General features: G+C 27.3%; 3 protein-coding genes and 1 pseudogene across 14 annotated transcripts; 3 read left to right on the top strand and 1 right to left on the bottom strand.

The window, feature by feature from the left end:
- The first annotated feature begins 1,007 nt into the window (after positions 1–1,007).
- Positions 1,008–1,675, top strand: LOC122527931 (annotated as a pseudogene).
- Positions 1,361–9,235, bottom strand: LOC122527912 (ATP-binding cassette sub-family C member 10). 6 transcript variants are annotated; one of them, XM_043652496.1, is made up of 18 exons: positions 9,051–9,188; positions 8,886–8,953; positions 8,638–8,794; positions 7,812–8,561; positions 7,357–7,614; positions 6,992–7,286; positions 6,678–6,901; positions 6,371–6,608; positions 6,024–6,292; positions 5,729–5,959; positions 5,451–5,662; positions 4,511–5,366; positions 4,212–4,438; positions 3,618–4,124; positions 3,357–3,548; positions 2,306–2,549; positions 2,085–2,224; positions 1,858–2,022 (listed from the first exon to the last, which is right to left on the bottom strand). In XM_043652496.1, the coding sequence occupies exons 3-18, from the start codon at positions 8,782–8,784 to the stop codon at positions 1,905–1,907; spliced, it is 4,908 nt and encodes a 1,635-aa protein (XP_043508431.1). In that variant the 5' UTR covers positions 8,785–8,794; positions 8,886–8,953; positions 9,051–9,188; the 3' UTR covers positions 1,858–1,904. The 6 variants fall into 6 exon arrangements, 5 of the variants coding, with proteins under 5 accessions (XP_043508427.1, XP_043508431.1, XP_043508432.1 ...); XM_043652492.1 differs by lacking the exons at positions 8,886–8,953; positions 9,051–9,188 and adding an exon at positions 1,361–1,666 and having other exon boundaries at positions 1,903–2,022; positions 8,638–8,819; XM_043652497.1 differs by lacking the exon at positions 8,886–8,953 and having other exon boundaries at positions 9,144–9,219.
- A 69-nt stretch (positions 9,236–9,304) lies between these two features.
- On the top strand, positions 9,305–10,811 carry LOC122527913 (coiled-coil domain-containing protein 97). The gene is made up of 3 exons (XM_043652498.1): positions 9,305–10,320; positions 10,447–10,609; positions 10,686–10,811. The coding sequence occupies exons 1-3, from the start codon at positions 9,446–9,448 to the stop codon at positions 10,737–10,739; spliced, it is 1,092 nt and encodes a 363-aa protein (XP_043508433.1). The 5' UTR covers positions 9,305–9,445; the 3' UTR covers positions 10,740–10,811.
- Positions 10,812–11,027: 216 nt separating this feature from the next.
- LOC122527923 (vacuolar protein sorting-associated protein 35) lies at positions 11,028–17,605 on the top strand. Of its 7 annotated transcripts, none has more exons than XR_006306453.1 (14): positions 11,037–11,115; positions 11,681–11,900; positions 12,534–12,657; positions 12,739–12,934; positions 12,996–13,190; positions 13,258–13,341; positions 13,437–13,673; positions 13,896–14,044; positions 14,113–14,599; positions 14,675–15,094; positions 15,193–15,336; positions 15,404–15,584; positions 15,782–16,060; positions 17,412–17,605. XR_006306453.1 is itself a non-coding variant. In XM_043652514.1 (14 exons), exons 1-12 carry the CDS (start codon positions 11,113–11,115, stop codon positions 15,581–15,583), a joined length of 2,439 nt encoding a protein of 812 aa, XP_043508449.1. In that variant the 5' UTR covers positions 11,037–11,112; the 3' UTR covers position 15,584; positions 15,782–15,828; positions 17,412–17,604. The 7 variants fall into 7 exon arrangements, 6 of the variants coding, with proteins under 6 accessions (XP_043508451.1, XP_043508449.1, XP_043508448.1 ...); XM_043652514.1 differs by having other exon boundaries at positions 15,782–15,828; positions 17,412–17,604; XM_043652513.1 differs by lacking the exon at positions 17,412–17,605 and having other exon boundaries at positions 15,782–15,828; positions 15,892–17,075.
- Positions 17,606–19,759: the final 2,154 nt, after the last annotated feature.

Genomic DNA, 19,759 nt, shown 5'->3' on the forward strand with positions numbered 1-19,759 from the left:
TGTATCGGGCGATGATACAGTACAATCATCATCCATGAGGCTCTATTTCTCAATTCTTGTGTTTTGTAGCAAAAGCACACATTTCAAAGGCAGTTTCTCATCGCGTCTACAGAGTAAAAAAACAAAATAGTCTCGATCGCCACGCTAAATTTCCATTTGGGAACGATGCGTTGGCATGAAATTTGCGACAAGATAAAGAATTACAAAAATTATTTCATTCGTTGCTCTTAAAGAGGCATGGAATCTTAAACGGATTCCAGAGAAGAGAACCGTGTTATTGAAACGTCGCAACTTTAACAAAAAAGCACCTACCATCAATCATAATTTAGTTTATCTCTAAAGAGCTTTCTCAATCAATACAATCGTCGAGGCGTACAAATTCTGAACTATAATTCTATCACACGATTCTGTAAGATTATTTGGACATACTATCTACGAATTACTTTAGTTAAATTATGGTAAATATTGTGGAAAAAATGTATATTATTAGTGTTATATAAAATACTGATTTTTCATTGGATGGATGCGTGTGAAAAATAATATCGTTTTTGCCGCGATATACGCGTACACGAGAAAAAAAGTAAACGGGATTAAATGGCGGGTAATTAAAAAACGAGAAAAAAATTAGTCGGGGTACTTATTAGCTCATTAGTTTCCAGCGGCAGAGAACGGTGACAGAGGCCGTGAAAATGCCAGTTGAATACCGGATATAGTATACACGTTATGTCATCAAACACACACAGCTGTGGCAGAACGCGTGTGCGTGTTTCGCGGCGACGTTAATTGGCTGTGCGATGAATATTACAAAATATGTACCGCCGGCTAAAGAGAGGCACTGTTTTAATTACGATATAATACGTGTCGGTTAAATTTCTCGTGATGAAAAACTGATATCTTTTCTCTCGTGTGACGTAACTACTAGTAACACCTTGTTTTTATTAAATCGTTTAATTTTGAAATCATTCAAGAAAATTTCCATTTAGTGGAATTCATTTGGGAAGGACGAGATGACGCTAAACAATCTCAAAAATTGCGCGAATATGGTAAGGTCGAAATTTAATCCTGAATAACTGTAAGAATTCGAATGATTTGAAACTCTAGAATTTTAATTATGCTTATGTAAATGGAAAAGGAACAAATGTGAATACAAAATAGCAATGACGGTTGTTTTTGGATTGTCCAAACAAATTGAAGTCCTTTTTTACAAAGATAGCGAATTTTGATTAAAGATGCGTAACTTCTGTTTTGATCTACAGATGGAAGTGAAACAAATTTTTCAATCTACCTTTCAATAGAATTTTATACGAAGAGTTTGAATATTTAAAAAGATTATACTGTTAATGTACATATATTAAAAAGATTTACGTGTTAATGTACAAATATTATTCACTTTATTGGATAAAGATTGTAGGTATTGTTAACAAAGTTAATATATTTTTAAATGATCAAAGAGCTGTTCTTATAGATAAAGGATATTTAATATTAGATGATTTCAATTTTACAAGAAAGTCTATTGACTTGAAAATAATACCAACAGTATTTCAGACGACATTTAAAGAGTTGGATTATTACAAAAAAAGAGTATTCTGATTTTGATGAATTCTTATATTACCCACAATGTAAGAATTTACAGCGAGGTAGTTTGACTTAATACAAATATTTTAATCTATAATAATAAAAAATCAAATCATATTTTATAATCTTAATACGTTTACTAAATTAACACATTTTATATATTCTTATTGATTAGATTTATATGAAAATAATTATAATTTACAGATTTCTTACCAATAAATAACACATTGCGTTATATGTAGTAAAAATAACAAATACTATATCATTTTATAAGATTACGCATTTGTTGAAAAAATAAATATTTAGGCAAAAGATATTTAGTCTTACATTCACTCCTTATCAGAAAATTCTTGGTTTATAAGATGATAGAAATGAGAATCAATATTTTCAATTAATAAATTGGGTTCATCAAATTCTAAAACTTCTCCATCTCCTAGTACAAGTACTCTAAAATTTAAAAAACATACATCAAACATACATATTTAAAGTAACTTATGAAAGTAACATACCTATCACAGTACATGATCGTTCTTATCCTATGTGCTATAGTAAATACTGTAGCAGTTTGGAAAGAAGATTTTATTGTCGCTTGAATAAACTTGTCTGTTTCTTGATCAACATTTGCCGTAGCTTCATCAATACAGACGATCTATAAGAAAAAATTAATAATTCAAATGTATATAAAATGTACTATAGAACTGTAGAAGTTCCTAAAAAAGTATAATAATACCTTAGCATTATGTAAAATTGCTCTAACTAAACAGAACAGTTGCCTTTGACCTGCACTAAGATTGCTACCCCCTTCATCCAAAGTAGCACCAAACCCCCCCAAACGATATACTAACGAATGAATTTTGCATTTCTCGATGGCTTTATATATTTGTAAATCTGGATATTGATTTAGGGGATCAAGATTCTCTCGTATCGTGCCCGAAAATAGAAATGGATTTTGTGGTATGATAGCTAATCGAGATCTGAAATGATTTCAATATTTATTTCTAACACTGTACAATAAGTATCTTGCGTAATAACTAAAGTAATTTTTGTTTTATATACTGAATATGAAAACCATTTTTTTTATCATTCTCAGTTTTTTAGAAAATCAGTTTTGAGAGACAATACAAATTTTCAACTTTAAATATAAATAATACATTTAAAAGCAATATTCCTTTATTGTATTTTTAAAATGATTATGTGATAATATTATTATAATTAGATTGATAAAATATTTTATTTTACTTGAAATAGTATTAATAAGTTAAATTTTATTTTATTTGAAAAAATATTAATAAGTTAAATAATATACAAGCAATAAATATAACAGTAAGTAAGCTAATATACCTAATGAAATGGCTATTTTCGGAGAAGAACGTCAAGTGATCGTTAATATTAATAATTACTTTCCGTACCTCATGTCTCGTGGAATTATTTTAATTTCTCATTCGAAAACAAGAAAAAAGTTTGCTCTATTGCTTGCATCTGAATTTTTAGTTTTCAACATAAATCGAAAAATTCTTATACAAAAATTGATGCATTTCACATATTTGCTTATGTAATATACTTAAACGTTTATTCGTAACATATATTATTATATTTGAGAGGATATGTAAAATTATTTGTAACTTTCAGTTAAAATACAGCAAATGTTTAAAATTGAAAATTTGTATTTTTTTTCGAAATTGATTTTTTCAAAAACTGATGGAGAAAAATAGAGATGAAAAAAAGATAAAATTTTTTGAACAATATAATTAAAAATTTTTAAATTAGTTAATTATTCATACCTTATTGCGTTTAATTGTAAAGTTTCTATATTAACGTTATCGATCAATATACTTCCAACAGTTATTTCTGTTAATCTAAATAATGAAGCGAACAGAGAACTTTTTCCAGCACCCGTACGACCAACGATTCCAATTTTTTCTGCTGGTCTAGTAATAAACGATATACCATTTAAAGATGGTACTAAATGTTCTCTGCAAGATTTAAACATTATAATACTTAACAATAGCATTTAATTAGTTTTAATTAGTAGTATTAGTTACCTGTATTTTAAAACAACATCTCTAAATTCAATTACACCTTGACTCGGCCAAGCATATGGTGGATTTTCTCCTTTTACAGTTTCTATCGGAATATTTTCTAAATATTGTTTTACGCGTTCAACCGCTATCATTTCCCTCTCTGTTTCGGTAAATGCGTTTACTACACCAGAAAGTAATCCAGTCACGGATAATGTGTAAGTAATAATAAGACCTATTAAACCAGGGTCCGCAATATTATATTGATGTTGTAAAACTGCTATATTGCTCACTCCTGCTAAAAGTGCCACTCCAATAAGTTGTAATCTTAGTGCAAGCCATTGGCTCACAGCAAACGATGCAAATTGCGTTTTTTGACTAATTTCTAACAAGAGTTCGTTTTCTTGTTCGAAACGAGAAACTGTGCGGAAAGCTCTAATGGTAGATAATCCATGTAGAGTTTCGTTGAAATGTGCATACAATGGTGAAAGAGCAGCACTGGATAAGCGCTTTAATTCTCTCGATGTTAATCTGAAAAATATAGATAAAATAACAAGTAGTTCAGAACATATGTACACGAACATACCTACAATTTATCAACAAACTTAGGCAACATACCTATAATGATTTTGAATCCAATGATAAACCGGTATTAATGGCGCCAATACTAAAAGTATCCACGGCAATCCATAGGCTACAACAATAATCGTTGCAATCAAGCCAAATAACTGAGCAAACAATATATTAGCGATAAAAGGAAGACTATCATCAACTGTATATGTATCAGATGAAAATCTATTTAAAATGCTACCAAATGGTTGAACATCAAAAAAGATAGCTTTAGCCTAAAAACGTATTCTATATTATTCAAGTTACATATTTTAGCATGATAGGTATTTTTCATGAAATTTACATACCCGTACTATAATTTTTAAAAGTTGTTTGTGTATACAAATTGCTGCTTGAATTCCGCTATATGCAAATATAAATGCTCTCATTAATGTAAATATTGTATTAAATACAGCCAACAACGCATATACCGTTAAATAATAATCTGTACTTATACTATAATCTTCAAAGAAATATTGCAATCGTAAAGTTGATGAGCTATCTGTGATATTAGTTACATTTATATTAACGTGAGTAACCCAGTATGAAAGCCATAAATCCGTGACATTTTTAGAACTTTGCATTAAAAACATAGAGAGAATAATTGAAATTGCCAAATAAGGACCTATTGCTTTTATGTAACAGTTGTATACTCCAAGTCGTATTTTGCCTTTCTCTTTATATTCTTCATCAAGTAAGACATCTTTTTCATCCCTATTAATTTGATATAATTCCGTTGGCAAATCATTCGCGGACATGATATTTAAATCTGACTCTATAGAATCTGAAGATAATAAGTAATCCTCTAAATCAGATAACACGTCACTTGGTTTGCCTTGATTAATGATTCTACCTTTCGACATTTCTAATACTAAATTTGCATACATTAAATATCGAGTTTGATGAGTACATAATAATCTTGTTTTGTTATTTAATAAACCCATAATAACATGTTTAAACACGTAACTAGCGACTTTTGGATCTAAAGTTGCCAAAACATCATCTAATAAATAAATATCTTTATCCGCATATATAGCACGTGCTAAAGAAATTCTTGTTTTTTGACCTCCACTTAATGTGTTTCCTGCCTCGCCAATAAGTGTTAGGTCTTTCTTAGGTAAAGAATTTAAATCAGTACTGAGAGCACATGCTGCTAAGATATTCCTGTAATAAATAATTTTAGTTAGAAATATTATAACATTTTTACTCACAAATATTCAATGCTTATATTATTAATTTAATACTTACTTATATTTATTATAATCATATGGTTTGCCAAAAAGAATGTTCTCCCGAATTGTGCCACGCTGTAACCATGGATTTTGTTTCACATACGCAAAACCTTTTTTGCTGTCATTTACTGCTATTATTCCACGAACCTTGATAATTTCACCTAAAATACCATCAAAAAGTAATGATTTTCCGCTGCCCACTTCTCCCATAATACCAATTAAGTGTCCCTAAAATAGTGTATAGTTTGTAAAATTGGATAAAATTAAAACGACACGTGATTGCGAAATTATTACCTTTGGGACAGTAATACTAATGTCATTTAAATTAAAAATGCCATCACCTTCAAAGGTAACAGTTTTTTTAGACTCTGAACTACCAGATGGGCTTGAAACATTTTTAGATTTAGTGAGACCATTTTGCTCTGTATTTTGATTTCCATTTACGCTAAATATTATATCTTGGAGCATTAAATCTATTCTAGGTGGCGGTTCTGAATAATATGATGACAAATCTATATCTGGTAACTATATTGGATTAAATTTAATTAATATTTATAAATCATTTATAAATTCATAAACTTTAACTTACATCTAACATCCTTTGAATTCTTTTAAGTGATACCCAAGCCTCTGTAAGACCATTCAAAATCCATGGAAATGCATTCAATGGAGCAATTAGCATGTTCAACAATGCCATACTAGTAAAAACTGTCTTTGCATCAAGTTTATTTCCAAGAAGTACATATGTAGCAAATGTTAATATGGAAATCAATACAGGTGTTGTAGCCCAAAAGTAAACACACAAAGCATCTAAATATTTTCTGCCGCGTAAATACTTAATCTCATTTTCACGTAATTCTGAATAAAAAAAATCAAAAACATATTATTTGCGAAGAATAATAAGAAATAAATTAGTATTTTTTAGAATGTACTAACTTAATATATTTCGCAAAAAATGATCTTCCCACACATTTAATTTAATTGTAGTTATTCCGCGTAGTGTTTCCCCTATAAGTCTAACTCTTCGATCTTTCCACTCCATCAATTTCGTACTATATTTTCCAATTTGATTTGCTATCACTTTATTTATAGGTATAAGCACTACTGCAAAAGTAATACCAGCTAGGAATGAAACTCCTATTAGCTTGTATAGAAAATATAATGCTACAATTAACTGAAAAACATATAAATATTTTTATTGTTGAATAGCTTCTTAATGTGGAAGTACAATAAAATAAATTACCTGTAATGGTATGCTCCAAAATGCATGAAAACTTGCACAACTGTTAACAAGTCTATCACTGTCTGTACTCATAAAATTAACAATTTCACCAAAATTAAATTGTTTTCTCATTTGTACATTTGAGGAATGCAAAATCTTTCGATACAATAAAGTTACAACTGTAGAACGAATTTTTAAACCAATTACAGACATCCAGAAAGTGAAATGAGTATTACAAAAAGCTCCTAAAATAAAAAAATTAAGAGTTATTATAAGAATTATTATAATTATTAAGATTTCCAACAAACATAGTCTTTTATTCATAGGTTACGTACCTATTAAAGCACTTATAAATATTAATGATGCATATAAATATCCATATAAGACAGGTTCACTTTTATCTTCAATAAAACCAATTAATTTATTAAGTAATAATGGTCCCAGAAACGAAGTGGAATCAGTAATAAATTTTAATATTCCAACAAAATAAAACTCACAACCAAAGCATTTATGTAATAATTTAAACAAAGTTATTTTATTTTTAATAGTTTGAATGTGTGTTTCTGTTTCTTCTTCATTATTCTCTAATATTGATTCAAAATTTTCCACTCTATTAGTTACATCACTTTGCTACAATATATTATTTTAAATATAATTATTTTTGTTATTAACAATTGAAAAAGTATAATATTACATTTACCATATTTTGTAAATGCTTATCAATCTTTTGATTAATTGTATTAGTACTGATGTATTCTGGTAAGTCAAATAAATCATCAGAATTATTTAATGAACCATGAACACCTTTTTCCATTAGTGGATTTACCCAATGAAATATAAGTTTAGAAATTATAGTTGCATTTTCCATAGCAATCCCAAGATAAGTTGGGTCCTGTTCTTCAGGAAATCTTATATAAGAAGAATTAGGACTATTCAATAGTGCAGTTCGTTCTCCTATCTATAAACATATTTCTCATTAATTTATTATATCTATGTTTGCTTAATTATCCATATTAGATAGCATAGTTAAATTAATAACAACATATATATTTAGCAATAGATTCTGAAATCTCTTCACTGATGAGTAAGCAGAAAATATTAATCATTGATAATATGAAGTAGTATATTGGAAGTAAACAGATTATAATAACTTACTTCATTATATTGAGACGACCTCATATCTCGTAAACTATTATGACCTGGTATTAGTGTTACAGCATAGAGTATTAATAGAGTGACTACACTGATACTAAATCCCAATGACAAATCTGGTAAAACATCATTTTGTGGATTGTATTTGATATGACTTCTTAACAATAATATAGATATAACAATCAATAAAAATATTAATGCTCGAATTAAAACAGGACCACGTGGATTAAAATTTCTTCCTTTTCTTAAGTTCATTATAAAACAAAGATGAACAACCCATGCTATTCCTTCAGTACCAGCCACGAGATAATCAATGGGTTTGGCAGATGTGGTTTTGTCTTTGACTGTAATTAATATTGGATTGTACTTTTGTATGTTAGAAATGATAGGAGAGTCAGTGACATTTTGAATACTGGTCTTCGGAAAAAGAATTGATTTTGCAAAATCAATAGTATGATTCCATTTATCTTGTATCTGATATAATATATGTGAACTTTCCGAAGATATATCTGGCCTTTCAGTTGATGTTATAATATGTATTGAATTATTACTAGATAGTGTATGTTTTGATGGAGCAAGAACAGTATTACTAAGAATAATATATGCTCTAAGTATAGGAAGAATTATAAGGCACATTGTAATTATAATTCTCAATTTTATGACATAATTAGAGCCAAAATGATGAATAGAATATATGTTTCTTTTTCCACAGTGATAAGCAGAAATTATAGCAATACAGGTTAAAACTGGAATCTAGAAAGTGTTTTAAAAGATATAATAATATATATGATTTATGTATATGAAACATAAGTGCTTGATAATGAATTACCTGGAGGCAAAGCTGTTGGAAGCATACATCAAGATCACGTGTATCTGGATTTAAAGGTTTAAAATCTCCATGATACCCACATAATTCTGTCCAATTCCATTTCCATGTCTCTTCACCATCATCAATTAACCAATTATCCATATTCATAAGCCAAATAAATTCAAATTGATAAACACAATTCTCTAAGATACATAGAAATTAATGTGTAATTTATAGGTAAATAGCAAAAGTATACAATTTCTATTGCACTTGACTAATAGTTAAATATTTATTTTGGGAAACTTCTTATCTGTTATTTCAACTATCATAACTGTTTGCAAACAAAATTAAAATGGTAATTAAAAAACAACGTACAATAATATAATAGATTTCCCATATCATGAAGTACTTACTTATGAAATATAAAATACATAATGAAATATAAAATATATAATATTCCAGTTTATAAAATAATACACACACACACATACACACATGTATAAACGTATCTTAACATTTGTTATACATTTCTCGATATATCGTATTTCGAATTGGTCTTGTATCAAAATTGTAGGTTAGGTTTTCAATGACAGTTCTGATGACGTACAAGATAGAAATTGTATGAAAAAAAAAAAATATATATATGTGTGTGTGTGTATACATATATATATATTAAATTAAAAATAAAAACAAAAGTATTATTGTAAAAATATTTTCACAGTCAATATGTATGGAATTATAATATGTGAGATATAAGTGTTACGCGATCGATCGCGTTAATTTAATTACGTTAAAATTGTGGTTATAAAATAAAATATTTAGATTAAACATGAATAAGGAAGAAGATAAACAAATTAATGTATCAAAAGTTATTGTAGGTGACAAAAATGACAATAATAATTCGCAACAAATTTCTTTAAATGAAGTAGATAAAAATTTAGAAGAAGAACTGTTGTATCATGTAGCAAAAAGTAAGGCAATTTTTAAGAGTCAACAAAAAGATGAACCAGATTTAACTTTTGAAGAAAAATTAGTAATTGCCCGTAATATACTTCAAAAAAGTTATTGTTTATTTTTATCTAAGTTTGGTCACTATATGAAGAAAGAACATTTAAAATTTTTTGCAAAAAGTAAAAATGAAGATTATGAAATTGCTTATTATTTTAACAAATTACAAAGATATTTCAATAGTTCAACAAGACAAACTGATGTGAAAAATAGAAGATACCAAGCTTTAAAGACTTTAATAAAAGAAGGAGAGTATTTCAGTGAATCTGAGATGATGAAAAGAAATCCATTGTTATATGAACATTTAATTGGACAATATATGACCGAAGAACAAAAAAGACTTAGAGATAATATAGATACTAAAAATATTACTTTTGTGAATTTATTAATGGAAAATATTGAAAGGGATAATTTAAAGATGAAACAAAAATTACAAGAGGAAGAAGAACAAAATGTACTGGAGGAAAATGATACAGATGAAGAGCAAGAAATTGTGTTTGCTTCAAAAAATTATGGAGAAAAAGCTACATATTGGGCCATAATACCTATTGTAGAGAATAAAGTTCAACATAAAAATGAAATATTAAAAAATCCGCATTGCATTTCAAAATCCCAAAAGCAAGTACTTAAACAAGAATTTGTAACAAATATGTACCAAAACTTTTTGGATGGAAAAGATATAGATTTTGATTATAGGTATTTAAAAACATTTAATTTCATAATATTTTAATTTATTATTTATACATTATAAATATATTTTTAATATAATTGCTTGTTTATTATACATTTTATATATATTGTTATAATATACAATTTTTTTAGCACTGTTGATGAAAATGAAGCATATGACAACATAGATTTAAGAACACAGGATGAAGAAGATAAATATTTTGATTCAGAATCACCTGAAACTATAGGTTCAACTGAAAATACAAATGAAATTGAGAGTGAGGATGAATTGGATATTTATATGAAATCATTGAAGGTTAATTGATATTTCACAGTTTATGATCAGTTCATATTAAAAGTTTTGATTTATAAAAAGATTGTTTATTCAATAGGAGCAGGTTGCCACAGATAAGCTCTCCTTGGATAATTTTGTACATAATGAATAGTATATCAGATATAATCTTGTATATGTAAAATAATTTAGATGTAATGTTTTTAATAAAAATCTATAAAAACTATGACAGTGTAAATATTTATTTATTTTATCAGTCAAAGATGTAAAAAACATAATATATAATAAAGTAATTAAAATCTTGAAAAATATTCAATTTGGTATAAAAAAATTATTTCATTATTTATAATTAAATATCTTGATATATAATCTAAGTAAATATATTAATTTAAAAATATTTTAATAAATAGTTTTCCATATATGCATCTAATTCAAAATATGTAAGTCTGTAATTATAGTGTGTCGCTTTTAACGGTGAGTGTTTCAAGTGCGGGAAACAAATATTCAGTTTTCTAAGAAAAAAAAAGATGGTAAATATAAATTTAATTTCAGAAAGCATGTTAAGGCCTTGCTTGTGACAACATAATCAACAATATCAATTGAATTTCAATAAAAATGTAAAGCATTATCCGTAATAAAATTCGTAATATTATGAAGGTTAACTGTTGCAAAAAATTTATGCTTAACAATTTAGTGAATGTTTAAAGTCAGCTTGACATTTTTTTTATCTTTTATTAAATGCCATAGAAAGATTATTTTTGAAAGTTTACTTTTACATTTTTTTAAATTTAGTTTATATATTTTGTTAAAATTGCAACCTCTATTATTAATCAAACATTGTCTCAAAAGTATGTAAAATTATATAAAAAATATCTTAATTGTAGTTCATTTTTATTGTAAATGCATTATAATATTATTGCTTTTTGCATAAATTATGTAATACTTCTTTGTTCATAAATATTAATGGGTTAATTTTATACTTATAATGTACTAGAATAGTTTCATTTTGCTTCTTCTTTATCATGGAAGCATAAGATGGTGCATGCTTGCATTGAGTTGTTTATCTAGCATGGTACTACCTGGTGTTCCTGGTAGGTATCTTTATTTTTCTCGCAGCCAATGACACCTGCCATAACTGGAGTAGAAGAGCAAGAAAAACTACTTGAAGATGCAATTGGTGTGGTCAAAGTACAGGCTTTTCAAATGAAACATTGTCTAGATAAGTCTAAATTAATGGATGCATTAAAACATGCATCTACAATGTTAGGAGAACTTAGAACATCTTTATTAAGTCCAAAGAGTTATTATGAATTATGTATCCTTATTAATTTTAAATAATTATATCAGTAGAGAAAATTATAAGACATTTATAAATTTTGTATATATAAAAAATGAAAATTTTTTGAAAAATTTTATGTCTTATACGTACCTTTTCTATTATTTTAAATAGGTATGTGATATATGTAAATATAAGCTGACATTGATTAGACAGAATTATGTCACTTATGTCACTTTACTTATTTTTTATTTTTGCAATTTCTATCAGTAGTTATTTGACTGTGAGTAAACATAGAAGTAAAAATCTGTCATTTATTTATAATATTACTTATTTAAGATAAAAAGAATTAATGGATTATTATTTATTTAATTATTTAAGACAAAACGAGTTAATAGATTAAGGAAAAGTGAAAATGATCAAAATGTTCTGTTACAGACAAAAAATATAGTACTAACATGTGAAATTGTTACATTGTCACATTTATGAAATTGTTAAATAAAAGTTATTGTGCTATATATAATGTACTGAAAAATCTAAGAACCCATCAAAAAATAAAAAGAAATAGGGAAGAAAAGTGTCTTATAATTTTGTCCATTATATATGTATTTTGATATCATTATTTTAGATAATAAACAACAACAATATATTTTTTCTTATTTCTAATGTTAGATATGGCTATTACTGATGAATTAAGGCATTTAGAACTTTATTTGTTAGATGAATTTCAGAAAGGAAGAAAAGTTACAGATTTATATGAATTAGTACAATATGTTGGAAATATTGTACCCAGGTTGTAAGTGTTCATTTCAAAAAATCCTACTAGTTTTTATTACATATATTCATTGCATTCTGATAATGTATATAATTTTTATAGATATCTACTTATCACAGTTGGCTTAGTATATATCAAAACAACACCTGGCTTAAAGAGAGATTTATTAAGAGATTTAGTAGAAATGTGTAGAGGGGTTCAACATCCTTTAAGGGGTCTGTTTTTAAGAAATTATTTATTACAATGTACACGTAACATTTTACCAGATGTTGCTGAAGAAGATGACGAAGATGGAAGTGTATGTATAAAAACAAATTATGTGTAAAAGAGACAGATTTATATTCTATATTTTTTCTTAGGTTCGTGACAGTATAGATTTTGTCTTGATGAATTTCGCAGAAATGAATAAATTATGGGTACGCATGCAACATCAAGGTCATACTAGAGATAGAGAAAGAAGGGAAAGAGAAAGAGAAGAACTTAGAATATTAGTGGGAACTAATCTTGTACGACTCAGCCAATTGGAATCAGTTACTTTAGAGAAATACAAAAAGGTTAGTCATAAATATGTTTAATTTATTGAAATCTTAAGAATAATTGGCTAATAACAATGATTTTTAGCTTGTTTTACCAGGAATTCTAGAACAAGTAGTCAGTTGCAGAGATGCAATTGCTCAGGAATATCTTATGGAGTGTATAATTCAAGTAATTGAAATTATTAAAAATGTTTGAAGTAATAGTATAATAAAATGATTAATAATTTATTCATACTTTTATTCATACTTTATTCATACTTTTAGGTTTTTCCTGATGAATTTCATCTACAAACCTTAAATGCATTTTTAAAATCTTGTGCTGAGTTGCAAAATGGTGTAAATGTGAAAAATATAATTATTTCATTAATAGACCGTCTTGCAGCATTTAGTCAAAGATCAGATGGCGTGGGAGGACCAGGAAGTCCTAATCAAGTACCAGGAATTCCACAAGATGTAAAACTTTTTGATGTTTTCAGTGATCAGATAGCTATAATTATACAGGCAGGTACAATTTGTGAAAAAAAAATGCATTATTAATTTATTTTTGCTGAATTCACTATTTCTGTGATGATTAAAAACTATACAAAATTTTGATATTGATGTGATTACTTATTAATGTACAAATTATTCTTACTCATTTAGTTTAAGTCTGAAAATTGCTTTTCATAATAATTACTGAATTATTAAGTATGTTTGATTATTGAAATTAGTTATCATTTGTAGACTAGGCAAGATATGCCTCCAGAGGACATAGTTTCTCTTCAAGTAGCCCTTATTAATTTGGCACATAAGTGTTATCCTGATAGAGTGAATTATGTGGATAAAGTTTTATTAACAACTGTCCAAATATTCCAAAAGCAGAATGTAGATAAGTATGTATAATGTAGTAATAGAATAGAGTTTTTATATAATGATTATGTAATAAATTTAATGTTTTCAGGCTGGAGTATAATAGTGCTGTATCAAGAGAATTAGTAAGACTTATGAAAATTCCAGTAGATAATTATAAAAATATATTAATTGTTTTGAAGCTTGAACATTTTGCTCCACTATTAGATTATTTTGATTATGAAGGCAGAAAGTTATTAGCTATTTATATAATAACAAACATATTAGAAAACGAGACATTGATACCAACTCAAGAACAAGTAGATGCAGTTCTTTCTATGGTGTCTCCATTAGTGCAAGACCAACCAGATCAACCCAATATAGAAGAAGATCCCGAAGATTTTGCAGAAGAACAAGGTCTTCTTGGTAGACTAATACATCATTTCAAATCTGAGACAGCTGATCAACAATACATGATATTAAGTGCTGCTAGAAAACACTTTAGTGTTGGTGGAAATAAAAGAATTAAATATACTCTACCACCAATTGTATTTCAAGCTTATCAGCTTGCTTTTATATATAAAGGATTAAAAGATCAGGTTAGTGACTTATTATATTAATTTATATGACGTTTAGATTAGAGAATTCTCTTAATTGTTTTTTTTTTTTTATAGGATGAAATGTGGCAGAAAAAATGTCAAAAAATCTTTCAATTTTGTCATGCAACTATTACAGCTTTAATGAAGGCTGAATTGGCTGAATTACCATTGAGGCTATTTCTTCAAGGAGCAATAGCGATAGGAGAAATTCGTTTTGATAATTTTGAAATGGTAGCTTATGAATTTATGAGTCAAGCATTTTCAATATATGAAGATGAAATTAGTGATTCTAAAGCACAGTTAGCAGCTATTACATTGATCATTGCTACATTTGAACAGATGAGTTGTTTTTGCGAAGAAAATGCGGAACCAATACGCAATCAGTGTGTTTTATATGCTAGCAAATTATTAAGAAAACCAGATCAATGTAGAGGTATTGCTACTTGTTCTCACATATTTTGGTCTGGAAAATCATTAGCAACAGGCGGAAAAGAGGTGAATATTATATATTTTTAAAAAATAATATATAAATATAACGATACACATAATACGATAGTATTACAAAATACGATCAACTTATATAATTATTTTAGATGCAAAATAGATTTAAAGTATTGGACTGCTTGAGAAAAGGTATCAGAATAGCAAGTCAGTGCATGGATACTTCAGTTCAAGTACAACTTTATGTTGAACTCTTAAATCATTATATTTATTTTTATGAGAAAGGCAATACTACAGTAAGAATTATTCATATTTTTGAGAATTTTTATTAATACATATAACTTAATAATAATTCATTTTTAGTTTACTGTTGACATTGTAAATCAAGTCATTGCAAAAATTAAGGAAGAACTTCCTAACTTAGAAGTTAGTGAAGAAACGGAACAAATTCAAAAACATTTAGCTAATACATTAGAACACTTAAGAAATAGAATGGAATCTCCAGAAGCGGATGGTCTATCGTATCAAGGACTTATTCTTTAATGTATGCGATAATTTTATACATAAAGTATCAACCAATTATTTTACAAGATAATTATAAGTTTTAAAAGCAAATGCTTAGAATATGTAAATTATAATAGAAACTATAATATCAAAATTTATTTTCAAAATTTAAATTGTTAATAATATATTACAATTTATTTATTAACTCATGATATACAAATCCTATATTTATTTTAGCACATTACGGATCAGATGTTTCCTCGCTAATTTTCTTTTGTGGTCAAGTATTTATTTGCATTTTACATCAAAGTATTTGTTTCAAATGCGAAATTGTTAATAGTCTCTAGCAGAGCAAGGCGAGGCGGTCGTATGCAGTGTATTAACAAAAATTTATTATAACCTTCATGTCAATAACAAAATACAGGATAGATATAACATTAAATGATCAAATCATCAAGGATCATTCAAGGAAATATATGAGTTCTTAAATTATGGGCATATAAAGAGCCATAAGTGGTAAGTGTCAACATTGATTGGCATACAAATTGGAACATACAGACACAAATAAACAGTGAAATTATTTTGCAACGGAATTCAAAAAAACCAAAGTTTAAACCATATTGTTTAAAAAATGACAGTTAGAATTATTCGAATAATTTGAACTTTATAAAATGACAAATACCTTTATCTATTTGAATATGAAGAATTAACTCACCGTCATTTCTGATATATCGATTTAAGATATTTGATTGAACTTTAATCTTTGTCACTATTTTGAAGATATACTATTATGAAATCTTACTAATCATCATTTATTCCCAGGAATAAAAAATTTTCAAAATTCAAATTTTTACTATTAACTAAAAAAAAAAAACAATAAATAAAACAATAAATTGTTTATAAAACAATAATTTTGCACCAATGTTAGATATAGCTAATTAACTATATGTATATATTTTTTAATATTTCATGTATGCACACGTTATTTTAAAAATATATACATGTGCTTATACAAAAGACTGTGCAGATGAAAAACTGAACGAAAATAAATCAGAGCGTAGAAATAAGTCTTTTAACGTTTTGAGCTATAAACAAATGAAATTTAGATATTCGTTGTTTGTTCATGTGTGTCTGAAACACACTTCAGTTGATGTAGTCTATATACATATATATAGTATGTGTGTAAGGAAAAGTACATGAATGCGTACTTAACAACGAAATAGACAATTTTCAATTTATATTTTATATATTTTAAAAACGAATCGTAAAACTCATAAAAAACTTTTTCGAATTATCTTAACCTTTTGAATTATAATATTGAGTTACATTCGTGATAGGAATTATTGTTTCGATTTGAAAACAAAAGTATGAAATATGAACTTGAATTTTCAATTTTAATTCTTCAAATATATTAACAAATTATATATAATGCTTTCAATGTTTTACATCTGACATGACGTGTTATAATAACTAATATTTACTGAAAACTGAGAAGAAAATTATAAAGCAACTGGTTAATATGAAAAATGTTTTTGAAATACATTGTATGAATTTATATCAATTGTCGGCAACTAAACGACCTTTTATATTTTTTATTTTTCTGGAAAGTCTTTTTAATGAAAATGCAACAACTCCCTATTCCCGAATAAAAACAAATAAAAAATAATTTAAAGACTAAATAAAATATTTAATTCAAGATATTATTTCTGTGTTCGTGTTTGTCACACCGCATGACATTACTATGAATGGTCTTTGTTTATTTTCCATTCTAAATATGGGAAGAGTTATGTGAGCTCAGATGACGGTGCCTACCTAGCCAATTATCAACGCTCAAATTTATTTATTCGAGAAAACATATTTTTTTCAGAAGAAATCACTGAGATGGATCCAAGCTTTCCTAAAAATCTCCAAGTCAGGAATATTGTTGCGATTGTTGGAAACATTATTCCGACATATTGTTGTGAAAGCCTCTGTCTTCCTATTTCGGTAGAATTAGCATCCTTATTAATATCGAGGAAAAAATCAAATCGCACATAATTCTTAATTAGTCCAACCCTATAATTCTTTTAATTTGTAATTTCTTCAATAAACTACAAGTTTTAAAAAAGGAACTTGTTTTTTGCTAAACAAATTTGAAGTTTTAAGATCATCTTGACGACATAATTTGATAACAATAGTAAGAGATAGATTAACGATGATAGATCAAGAGAAATATACACAAATACATAAAAAAATACAAATGAAGATATGGATTACAGATTAAGCGATTACTTTTTTCATACATATTTTAAAATTGTTTGATGAACCGGTAAACAGAACATTATGGTTCTTATGCTTTTAGACATAAGTTTATAGTTCGATTAGCTTTTAGACATAATCTGATAATCAGATCAGAGAATCTTACATCGCTTCTAAAAAAGAAAGAATTAATCGCTTCTTTGAATAACATGTCAATAACAATAAACCGATCAAAGAATAAGATTTGACGTCAATAGTCTAGCAGCACTGATGGACTTGTTTAGATTTTTAAAAATTAGATTATTGGATTTCGCACACTTTTCTTTTATCTTGAAAATGATATCTTCGATGGAAAACCGATGAATAGTTCTATAGTTCTATAGTTCTAATAATTCTATAAATTATCAATTATTTTATTTTTCATCATAGAAATTCTGGATTCTGTTAAAGAAGGTAACTTATTCTTAATTTGAGTGATCTCGGCTTTATAGGCTGAAGAATGTAATATCGTGAATTATTTCGAGATTCCTCCTTTTGTTGAGTTTCTTAAATTCAACCGCAAAAATCTCTTGAAGATTAGACGTTTGTATTCTATTCAAAAATTGTTGTAATTAATTATAAATTATATCTTCATTAGATGTGGAAACTGATAGTAAAACTTTATATGTATGTATATAATTGAGCAACTTTCCGTTGAACCAGCAGGAACATTTAAAACTGGTGTGGGAAAAAATTCCACAAATTAAACAAGTAATTGAATGAGTTCAGAATGAATTTGCTGTATTCTTTCAAGTTGAAGCGAAAAAAATTTCGGAAGGAGACATCTCAAAAACTAATCTGATCAAGAAGGCAGAACCATTGTAATATGAAAAGTTCGACATAAACTTGATAACGTTCACTTATTAACAAAAACAGAGCGTCAATGGAATATATCCGTTTCCTACAAGACCTCAAACTGAAATGAATATGATAGCCGAAAAATCAGTCTAAATGTGTAATAGAATAAGAATATTAGAAGACGCCAAATAGATATGAGTTAACATACATATATCTAGTTTTTTGAAACAAAAGAATATACAGTAGACATCCGTATAACGAGTTCCTACGCGCCAAAAATATAGTGACATACAACACTATAGATAGAAATTTGCCATATTTAAAAATTAGATCTGCTTTAATTGAGCATTACACTATTTCTTTCATCGTTACCGACTTTTTTTTGTTTCATAATTGTTTTATTTTTTGACGTGGCCACTCTTAACATAATGAGTTAAATTTTTATAAAATAAAAAAAGTTTTGTTACATACGTTAATAATAGGTCATAGAAAACATCGAAAATAAAAATTGGCATGACCAAATCCAAACATATGTTCTAGTCTAACAATTCAACCAATAATTACAATTCCGAAATTGATAGAGAAAAATCGCTTTCTCTACAGGAGGACAATCGATATCTCGTTACTAAAAATCAAAGAGAGCTCGTGTAAAACTAGACTAAACAAACCCATAAATGACTTTATACATCGAATTTTTCAAATTCACGATGAGCTGCTTAATATCATAAATTTAAAAAAAAAGCTCCAAACTTATGTACGTTGACATTAAAGAAATTGTGCAAAAGGAAAATTATATGAAGAGGCGTTCCAATTTTCCAGATGTTCCAAATTTTTCAATGTAAAACTTGAAATTTTACAATACAATCTATTCAGTCAACAATTAGAAACGCTGAACCAAGCATTCCAAACAGTACGGTATATACAACATGACAACTATTACAGTTGGTTGAGTTCCAAAAAAACTAAATGCATGACAATTCGACAAACGGTAGGAAAGTATCGACGTGTTACAATCAAAAGAGTGTTTCCTGAATCTAACGACGTAACTAGGTTTAATTCTAGGTCGAACAGAATGAAGACACAAGTTTGAAGTTTAAAAACTGACTGCCTTTTTACTTTTTGGGTCATATTTATAAAAGT

The sequence above is a fragment of the Frieseomelitta varia genome, unplaced genomic scaffold (genome assembly GCF_011392965.1).
Source record: "Frieseomelitta varia isolate USP_RPSP 00005682 unplaced genomic scaffold, Fvar_1.2 scaffold_239, whole genome shotgun sequence".
Taxonomy (NCBI): Eukaryota; Metazoa; Arthropoda; class Insecta; order Hymenoptera; family Apidae; genus Frieseomelitta; species Frieseomelitta varia.